Source organism: Hyla sarda, chromosome 8, assembly GCF_029499605.1.
Source record: "Hyla sarda isolate aHylSar1 chromosome 8, aHylSar1.hap1, whole genome shotgun sequence".
NCBI classification, from domain to species: Eukaryota; Metazoa; Chordata; class Amphibia; order Anura; family Hylidae; genus Hyla; species Hyla sarda.
In genome coordinates, this window is record NC_079196.1 from 195,776,886 (window position 1) to 195,787,686 (window position 10,801).

At 41.8% G+C, this 10,801-nt stretch overlaps 1 protein-coding gene across 4 annotated transcripts; it reads right to left on the reverse strand.

Annotated features, from left to right (window-relative positions):
- Window positions 1-442: 442 nt before the first annotated feature.
- On the reverse strand, window positions 443-10,610 carry NUDT1 (nudix hydrolase 1). 4 transcript variants are annotated; one of them, XM_056535607.1, is made up of 4 exons: window positions 10,479-10,610; window positions 9,876-10,043; window positions 1,743-1,888; window positions 443-1,056 (listed from the first exon to the last, which is right to left on the reverse strand). In XM_056535607.1, the coding sequence occupies exons 2-4, from the start codon at window positions 10,025-10,027 to the stop codon at window positions 884-886; spliced, it is 471 nt and encodes a 156-aa protein (XP_056391582.1). In that variant the 5' UTR covers window positions 10,028-10,043; window positions 10,479-10,610; the 3' UTR covers window positions 443-883. The 4 variants fall into 4 exon arrangements, with proteins under 4 accessions (XP_056391582.1, XP_056391583.1, XP_056391579.1 ...); XM_056535608.1 differs by lacking the exon at window positions 10,479-10,610 and adding an exon at window positions 10,451-10,470; XM_056535604.1 differs by lacking the exon at window positions 10,479-10,610 and adding an exon at window positions 10,340-10,362.
- Between the last annotated feature and the right edge of the window lie 191 nt (window positions 10,611-10,801).

Below are 10,801 nucleotides of genomic sequence, written 5' to 3' on the forward strand. Positions count from 1 at the left end.
CGGCATCATACCTTCACATCCAAAATTTTCTGGTAAAGTTCTACCTAAGCTAAAGTTAAAGGGGTACTCCGGTGGAAACTTTTTTTTTTTTAAATCAACTGGTGCCAGAAAGTTAAACAGATTTGTAAATTACTTCTATTAAAAAATCTTTACCCATTCAGTACTTTTAAGTAGCTGTATGCTACAGAGGAAATTCTTTTTTGTCTTGTCCACAGTGCTCTCTGCTGACACCTGATGCCCATATCAGGAACTGTCCAGGAGAAAGGAGCAGGAGAAAATCCCCATAGCAAACCTATGCTGCTCTGGACAGTTCCGGACATGGACCGAGTTGTCAGCAGAGAGCACTGTGGACACTTTTTTTAAAGAATTGAATTTCCTCTGTAGGATACAGCTGCTAAAAAGTACTGGAAGGGTAAATATTTTTTAATAGAAGTAATTCACAAATCTGTTTAACTTTCTGGCATCAGTTCACTTGGAAAAAAAAAATTAAATCTACACACCGCAGTACCCCTTTAAAAGTCTACTAAATAAAACTATTGGATCCTTTTAGACCAGTCTCCAAACCATGGTCCTCCACATGTTGCTAAACTACAACTCCCAGCATGCCTGGACAGCCATAGACTATCCAGGCATGCTGGGAGTTGTAGTTTTGCAACATCTGGAGGTTCACATATTGGAGACCACTGCATTAGTCTAAGGCTGGTTTCACCAAAACATAACATGGAAAGAGAGCCTGAACTATATGCATCACCGATCCCTATGCTGCTCTTAGTTTCAGCCCTTAGATCCACACGCAGGCCAATATTGCACTCTATTATTGGCTGAAAAGTGCAGTAAAAGAAGTCTACAAGAACCAATCCAAATACTTTTGGTGCATCACTTCTCATATATCATCTACTTCTTCCAATTTATAGTCCAGAATTTTATCATGTCCCTCAAACGTGAAATAGGCCAGGAATTTCTTCTTCTGTAGCAACAGGGGCAGCCAAATGTAGTCATCTGGCCACATACCCTCATAAGGGATCTTGTCTAGGGAGAACCACTCAGGACGCATTTCTGAAAATAAAAGAAAAACAAAATAAGGGTAGGATAAGGATAGAGAAACATAGCTGCTTTCTGTCAGAAATAGCACCATTCTTGCCCACAGGCTGTGTCTGGTATTGCAGCTGAGCCCTGTTTAAAGGAGGTAATCCAACATAAGGTGATTTTAGTACTTACTTGCCAGACAGTAATGGAAATGCTTAGGAAAGATCCGTGCTAGTTTTGGGGCTAAATGGTTATGTTGCGAGTCAGCCATAACACTGCTTTCCTTTCCTCCAACTACAAGTCCCAGGATCCCATGTTTGTAATTGTGAGGTCATTTTTCTCCCTTCCACACATCAATCACCCCACTCATTGCAGTACAGCTACAGCGCTGTGGAGAATCATCTCCCTCTCACCCAGCGGTAACTCCACCCACTGAAGCACAGGCACGCTCCCTTTCAACACCTGACTAGTGATGTAATGTTTCAGGTCACACTGCAACCTGAGACAACACTCATTTTGTATGCATCTAAAAATGAACAAGATTGCATGACCACCATCACACACAAGTACAGACACTATATTAGGAACTACACTAACTTAACAGGCCCTGTAGCATAGTAAAATAAAAATAAATAAAAACAACAACCCTGGAATACCCCTTTAACAAACCCATAGAAATGCTGTAAGGAGCACATGTATTTCTAATAAACTTGTACCATCACTTTCTGTTGGTTCTCCTTTAAACTCATCAGCTCGGAAGATATGGACATCCAACAACTCAGTGCTACCGACAAATTCAAACTTTATGTTTCCAATTTTGTGGAGAATGTCGACAGTCAGACCACTTTCTTCCCAGAGTTCCCTTAAACGAAAAACAGAATGAAAAAATATTTAATGGCAGCATTTCCAGTTATTGTGTATGGTATCAGTCTTCTAGGGTATTATATTTTCTCCATCACATGGACTTTGCGCAACGTGAAGATTACAATCTGGTTGCGTTGAGACGAGCGAACTTACAGTAAATTCGATTCGTCACGAACTTCTCGGCTCGGCAGTTGATAACTTATCCTGCGTAAATTAGTTCAGCCTTCAGGTGCTCCGGTGGGCTGGAAAAGGTGGATACATTCCTAGGAAAGTCTCCTAGGACTGTATCCACCTTTTCCAGCCCACCGGAGCACCTGAAAGCTGAAATAATTTATGCAGGAAAAGTCATCAACTGCCGAGCTGAGAAGTTCGTGACGAATCGAATTTACTGTACATTCGCTCATCTCTAGTTGAGACCCACATCACAAATGCCCCAAAAAAATAAAATAAAAAAAAAACCTAGTGTGTTTTTGGTTACATGTGATTTTGCCAGCACTGAGTTAGGTCATGTGACCGAATCCCACTTGCAACCTCTCTGCATAATTCCAGCATAGTCATGTGACCACAAGTCACAGTCCCAATATAGTGTTGCCCTTTCCTAAGTAAGGTGCCCAGGACAACATTTCCTGACCCTGTGTATTGGCAGCTCTCGCCCAAAATCTAAGAAAACCAAGTGGCTGCTACCAGACCAAAACACTGAGCTGCAAAAGCAGGAAGTGTTGTCATAGGGACAGCAGATATAGTGAGTACGGTTGGAAAAAAAAAAGACATGTCAATCAAATTCAACCAAGGAATTGAAGGGAAGGGAAGGGGTATGGTTGGATAAAGGGGAATGGATGTGATTTTATATTTCTGCATAAGCAGTAATGTTATTAAGTTCTAGGAATGTATCTAACAGTTTTGAAACTCTCAATTGTTCTTGCTGTGACCAGTTCCTGAGGTAGACTGTTCCATAAATTCACAGTTCTTAAGGTAAAGAAGACATGTCGCCCCTGGAGATTAAAGATTTTTTTCTCCAGATGGAGGGAGGGCCCCCTTGTATAACCTGGGGATTTAACCTGGAACAGTTTTTTGCCCATTTTTTTGTCTCCATTATGGGCCATTTATTTCTTACATACGTTGATCCTACCCCCCCCCCCCCCCCCCCAAAAACTTCTTCTCAAGACTAAACAAATGCAATTCTACTAATGGAGTATAGTAAGACTTAAACCAGTCAATCAGGTGCTGCTGTGCTTTGAGTAGTATGCGCCCGTTGGTTTATCCTGCTATTAAGGAATACTGCTTAGTATCCCATTGGGGGTGCTAACTTGAATACGTAAGTGAATGAAAATTTATGCAGGGGCAAACGAGAAAATACAAAGTTGCACTTACCCGATTCGTAGTGGATACAAGTAAAAGCCTTTATTTCGAAGTGCAGCAGACAAGGAATCACAGGTTCCACAAGCAGGGAGTGAGCAGCCGCAATTCATTGGTGTGCCCCCGCATCTGGAGAGCGGCTGCTCTCACTCCCCGCTTGTGGAACCTGGGATTCCTTGTCTGCTGCACTTCGAAATAAATGCCTTTTACTTGTATCCACTATGAATCGGGTGAGTGCAACTTTGTATATTCCCATTTGCCATTGCATGGATTGTAAGTCTTCTAATCCTTCCTCATAGCAAAGATGTTCCATGCCCCATTTTAGTTGCGTGTCTCTGTATCCTTTCTAGCCCCAGAACGTCCCTATTATCTACCACTGAAGGCTTAAGAGAAAAATTATCCATAGAAATTAGGGATGTCCCAATACTATGACATAGTATAAGTACCGATACTTTTTTTTTTTTTTGTCATGTGACAGCAGAGGTGGCTCTAAACTTCGTGAAGCCTTAGGTGAAAGTTGAACATGAGGCCCATAATGAACATATGCCCCCAGTCAGGGGTCAAGTCCTGGAAAAAAAAAAATTAGTGTGGGAACTCTTCCAGATAAGGGTAGGTCCTGCAGTACTCCTGCTAATGAGAAGTGTTCCTGCTGTGGAAAAAGTGCAGGAACTCAGTTCCCACGCATTCCTGCAGGACATGAACACTGCCCCCAGTAGTTTGTTAGAGAATCTCTCCATTTGGTAGAAGCCCCCAGTATGTAGGGAATTCCTCTACTGGGTAGAAGTAGTTATGTAAGGAATCCCCCTATTAGGTAAGTGCACCCAGTAGGTAGTAAATACTCCCATTTTTAGGTAGAAGCTTCCAGTAGTAAAATAGGTAGGGAACCTTTCATTAGGTAGATGCCCCCGTTAAGTAGTTTCCCCCAAAATAAAATTATGAAAATCCCTCTCACCTTCCACCTGCGCCTGTGCTGAGGCCTCTGCACCTCTGCTCTGTTATGTGGCAGGACCTTCTCCATTGCTCCTTTATCCAAAGTGATAAACGAACTGCCGCAACACAAAATTATGTCATTTCGCGGCAGGTCCTGCACAACTTTGAATAACGGGACAAAGTACTCATGCAAATGTCCCGGATTGTCTTCTGGACATCCCTAGTGGTTTCTTTTTGCATGCGACTTCGCCAGCATTGAGTTAAGGTAAACAAAGTCACGAAAACCAAGCAGCTTCTACAGGACCAAAACACTTGAGTCGCTGAAGCAGGAAATGGGGTCATAGGGACAGGAGGCAACTATTATCTACCACTGATCGCTTAATCTCTTGGGGACAAAGTGCGTACCTGTACGCGCCCCCCCCCCCCCCCCGCTCACCCTCTATAATGCGGGCGCACGCTATTAACCCTTTAGACGCAGCAATCAAAGTTGATTGCCACGTCTAAAGTGAAAATTTCCCGGCAGCTCAGTCGGACTGATCGGGACCACCGTGGTGTCCCGATCAGCTAGGATGCACGAGGCGGGTCCCTTACCTGCCTCCTCCTTGTTCGATCGCCGAATGACTTCTCCGTGCCAGAGATCCAGGCAGGAGCAATCAAGCAGTGATAGCATAGCATTGATCAGTGAGGGAGATCAGTGTACTACATGTTATAGTCCCCTATGGGGGCTTTAACATTGCAAAAAAATACAAATAAAAAAAGTTAATAAAGATCATTTAACCCCTCCCCTAATAAAGATTTGAATCACCCCCCCTTTTCCCATTTAAAAAAAAAAAACAAAAAAAAAAACACAGTGTAAATAAAAATAAACATATGTGGTATTGCCGCGTGCATAAAAGTCTGAACTATAAAAATATATTGTTATTTAAACGGCAGGGTCAATGGCGTACACGCAAAAAAATCCAAAGTCCAAAATAGCGTATTTTTGTTCACTTTGTATACCATAAACAAAAAATATGGGACCGATAAAAACCTTCAGATCACGGCGCAATAAATAACCCCTCATACTGCCCTGTACACGGAAAGATAAAGTTATAGGGGTCAGAAGATGACAATTTTAAACGTATTAATTTTCATGCATGTAGTTATGATTTTTTTCCAGAAGAAAATCAAACCTATATAAATAGGGTACCATTTTAATCATAATGTCATGTCATGTCAGGAACTGTCCAGAGCAGGAACTAATTTTAAAAAGAAAAAAAAAACTTCCTCTGTAGTATACAGCAGCTGGTAAGTACTGGAATGATTTTTTAAATAGAAGTAATTTACAAATCTGTTTAACTTTCTGGCACCAGTTGATTATATAATTTATTTTATCAACTGGTGCCAGAAAGTTAAACAGATTTGTAAATTACTTCTATTTAAAAAATCATTCCAGTACTTACCAGCTGCTGTATACTACAGAGGAAGTTTATTATATATATTATATATATATATATATATATAATTTCCACCAGAGTTCCCCTTTAAGGCCCCTTTCACACTATAAAAATTCATCCGTAAAGAACGCCCGTCATAAAAATTTTGAAAATCGGCGTTTAAACAGCCGTTAGAAAAACCCATTATTGTCTATGGGATTTTTCTAATCTATCGCCCGATATTAAGGGGTACTCCAGTCCATTTTAGGAACTGTCCAGAGTAAAAGGAAATCCCCATAGCAAGCATATGCTGTTCTGGACAGTTCCTAAAATGGACAGAGATGTCAGCAGAGAGCTCTGTGGTTCAAAAAGAAAAGAATTTCCTCTGTAGTATTCAGCAGCTAATAAGTACAGGAAGGATTAAGATTTTTTAATACAAGCAATTTACATATCTGTTTAACTTTCTGGCACAAGTTGATTTAAAAAAAAAAAAAAAAAGTTTTTCACCGGAGTAACCCTTTAACCCCTTAAGGACTCAGGACGTAAATGTACGTCCTGGCGTCCGCCATTAACCCCTCAGGTGCCGGGATCAATACAGATCCCGGCATCTGTGGCAGTGCGCGATTTGAATGAATGATCGGATCCCCTGCAGCGCTGCTGCGGGGATCCGATCATTCATAACGCCGCACGGAGGTCCCCTCTCCTTCCTCCGTGCGGCTCCCGGCGTCTCCTGCTCTGGTCTGTGATCGAGCAGAAGATAACCGAAAACACTGATCTGTTCTATGTCCTATATATAGAACAGATCAGTATTAGCAATCATGGTATTGCTATGAATAGTCCCCTATGGGGACTATTCAAGTGTAAAAAAAAATGTAAAAGTATAAGTAAAAAAAAAGTGAAAAATCCCCTCCCCCAATAAAAAAGTAAAACGTCCGTTTTTTCCTATTTTACCCCCAAAATGCGTAAAAAATTTTTTATAGACATATTTGGTATCGCCGCGTGCGTAAATGTCCGAACTATTAAAATAAAATGTTAATGATCCCGTACGGTTAACGGCGTGAACGAAAAAAAAAAAAGTCCAAAATTCCTACTTTTTTAATACATTTTATTAAAAAAAAATTATAAAAAATGTATTAAAAGTTTTTTTATATGCAAATGTGGTATAAAAAAATAAAGTACAGATCATGGCGCAAAAAATGAGCCCCCATACCGCCGCTTATACGGAAAAATAAAAAAGTTATAGGTCATCAAAATAAAGGGATTATAAACGTACTAATTTGGTTAAAAAGTTTGTGATTTTTTTTAAGAGCAACAATAATATAAAAGTACGTAATAATGGGTATCATTTTAATCATATTGACCCTCAGAATAAAGAACACACGTCATTTATACCATAAATTGTACGGCGTGAAAACAAAACCTTCCAAAATTAGCAAAATTGCGTTTTTCTTTTAATTTCCCCACAAAAATAGTGTTTTTTGGTTGTGCCATACATTTTATGATATAATGAGTGATGTCATTACAAAGGACAACTGGTCACGCAAAAAACAAGCCCTCATACTAGTCTGTGGATGAAAATATAAAAAAGAGTTATGATTTTTAGAAGGCGAGGAGGAAAAAATGAAAACGTAAAAATTTAATTGTCTGAGTCCTTAAGGCCAAAATGGGCTGAGTCCTTAAGGGGTTAATAACGGCCATTATTTTGTGACGGACGATAGTAATGGGAAAAATAGTGCATGCACTATTTCTTCCGTTCATTTGCCAGTCACAAAATAATAGCAGTTATTAATAACAGGCAATAACGGGTTAAAACGGCTATTACAAAAAAAAAACAGACTAACGGGATTTTCTAATGGACGATTTTCAATATTTTTATGACGGATGTTAATAACGGATTCATTTTTATAGTGTGAATGGGGCCTAATAGTTTAGACGTTTCCACACATGGCGATACCATCCAACGCTTCCCCCCCCCCACTAATCATTATCCCTTATAGGGAACTATTACAGGTACATTTCCGACTGCAAACGCTGTTCAATGCGATCCCAAACCGCGCCACTTTTCCTCTGCACCAGGTCTGATAAATCACCCCCTGTATGTTTATTCATGTGGAATTGTACCACTGAAATCACATTGAATTTTCTAATTGATCAGGAAAAAAAAGTAATAAAAGCAATGCAGGAAGCACAAAATAAAATATTGCAGTTTTATTAGCAAAAAAATAAAAAGCTCTAACAAAAAAAAAAAATTAAAAAAAAATAAAAAAAAAATAAAAAACTGTAAAAGGAGCCCTTAGGATATTTTCACACAAATAATTCATGGCAGAATTCCTCAAGCAGATTATGTTGCTACCCATAAATGTTATAGGTCGGCAGCAAATCCACTTACGGTATGTACCCCAAGGGTAGGTTCACACGGGCGGATTTTTTTTGCGGGTTTTCCGCTGCATATTTTAAAGTGGGCGGGCTCTTCCCGGATGTCCACAGAAGATCTTCTGCAGCAGAATTTACACTGCGGAAAACCCACCGCAGTCCCTACTAGGGATGTAAGAAAAAATCGATTCTCGCGATAATCGCGATTTTTCATTTGCCGATACAGAATCGATTCAAAATATTTTTGAATCGATTCTTTTAGGGATGTGGAATTTTTAATAAAACGCACTTTTCTTACCTGCCAACGAGCCCGCGGAGCTCCGGTACAGGTGTTGGGTCCCCGGGCTGTATTCTTCTTACTTCCTGTTAGTCCGGCACGTCACATGGAGCTTCAGCCTATCACCAGCCGCAGCGATGTCCCGCCTCCGCTGGTGATAGGCTGAAGCTCCATGTGACGTGCCGGACTAACAGGAAGTAAGAAGAATACAGCCCGGGGACCGAACACCTGTACCGGAGCTCCGGGGGCTCGTTGGCAGGTAAGATAAAGTGTGTTTTATTTTATTTTGCAGCACCGGAGTACTAGATCGCCGCTGTCAAAGCTGACAGCGGCGTCTATTGGGATCTATGAATGCTCCCAGGTGGGCGATATATCGCGATGTATCGTCACCTAGACGGTATCGCGATATATCGCGATATATCGAATCGCCACACTGGTATCGCGATTCGAATCGAATCGCCAAATTCTTGGCGATTCACACCCCTAGTCCCTACTGACTTCCATGGGACTTGCAGCGGATTTTCCGCAGCGTAAATTCCACCGCGGAAAATCTGCTGCAGACAGCCGAGAAGAGCCCGCCCACTTTCAAATACGCAACGGAAAACCCGCAAAAAAATCCACCCTTGTGAACCTACCCTAAGGGTGCAATCACACGGGTGTATTTGTCAGCGGATCCGTTGACAAAGGCCCCTAAAATGCTGCCCTCTTTGTGACTGCTAATAACGGCAATCCGCCGCAACCAGCAGACACACTGCGATGTCAGAGTTACCCTGCAGTGTAATTGCACACATCGCAGCCGCTCTCTGTGTAGCTCAGGGAGCCGGGGGAGTGGCCGTGATGTGCGGATACACTGCGACTCGCACTTCACAGTGTGTCTGCTGATAGCGGCGGATTGCCGCTATTAGCAGGCACAAAGAGGGCAGCACTTTAGGGGCCTTTGTCAGCGGATCCGCTGACAAATACACCCGTGTGAATGCACCCTAAGGGTGCGTTCACATATGCATATTTTTTCTGCAGATCTGCAGCAGATTTTGCTGCCCATTGACTTCAATGAGCAAAAAATTATGTTGAAGCAGATCTGCAGCAGAAAATATGCGCATGTGAACGCACTTTTCGAGTGGATTGAAAGGGACACGGACATATTTCCCCATAGAATAACAATTTTGTCCTGTTCCTCAGTTATTCCTTCTGGAATTTAAAAATTATGGTAATGGCAACACTCAACTTTCATTGACAAATCAGCCGGTCCCTGGACCTCTTTCCTCTGGCTACCGGTGTCTTTCTAGCAAAAGGTTGGCCCATCAGGATAACACTTTTCATCAGAATTATTAGGCCACACAGACATCATAGATGACGGTTGAGATGTCCCTATGGTAGCCAGAAGGGCTGTTTCCTCTGGGTTGCCCCATTCTATCGCATAATGCAGTATTTTCCAACCAAGGTGCCTCCAGCTGTTGCAAAACTACAACACCCAGCTTGCCCGGACAGCCTTTGGCTGTCCGGGCATGCTGTGAGTTGTAGTTTTGCAACAGCTGGTTGCACCTTGGTTGGGACCGCTGCATTACCCGAATGCCTATTAATTTCCATGGATATTGTAGGTCAGTATCAAATCTTTATCCAGACCATTTTCTTACCGTTTTGCAGCTTCCTCAATAGTTTCTCCTTCCTGCACTTTACCACCAAACCCATTCCACCGGCCGGCACCGAAGCCCCGTTTCTTCATGCCCAGTAAAATTCTCTGTGGCTGGACCACCAAGACCAGGGTGAGCAGCTTTGATGTGAACATGGCTTTTCCTGGAATGCTGAGTAAAAATAAAGAGATTTTATGAATGTAACAACACAATTTAACGCCTAGTAGTGTATCAGGTAAGGCCTTGTGCGTACAACCACATAATGCATCTATGCCATACAAATAAGGGGGCTATAGGGCAACCAAACATGTCCAGATAAAAAGTTATTGCGTTGCCCATAGCAACCAATCAGATCACTTTTTCCATTTTGAAAAAACCTCTGAAAAATGAAATAAGCGATTTGATTGGTTGCTATGGACAATTTAGCAACTTTTAATCTCCCCCTATGGATGCACATGGTGGTGTACATGGTGATAGGCTCTTCCGGTGTTCTCCAAACAGTTACAAAACTACAACTCCCAGCATGCCCTAAGGGCCAGCGTCTATGTACTGGTGACATCTGTCTGTATATGACCAACCCCAATGATATGCAGGGCGCGTTTTTACCTTTGCAGGAAGTCTCCAGCCACTCACACGTGCAATTCACCCGCGCTAACTCAGAAAGCCGATCACGTGACCTGAAAGACGCGTCGCCCTTCCCCAAGACCGCCATACTAGTTATGGGCAACTGCCTATACTATACACTGTTCCTGTTTGCTCTATACGAAAATACTTAACATTTTCCTACTCATACGCCATAATATACTGTATATGATATCACGAGCTGTGACTGAGATATAATTCTGTCTACATGTCACAGTAGTCACGGGTTTTGTTTGCCCCTTTCAAATATGGAGGCCGCTAACTCAGCTGATCTTTTACTCTACTAA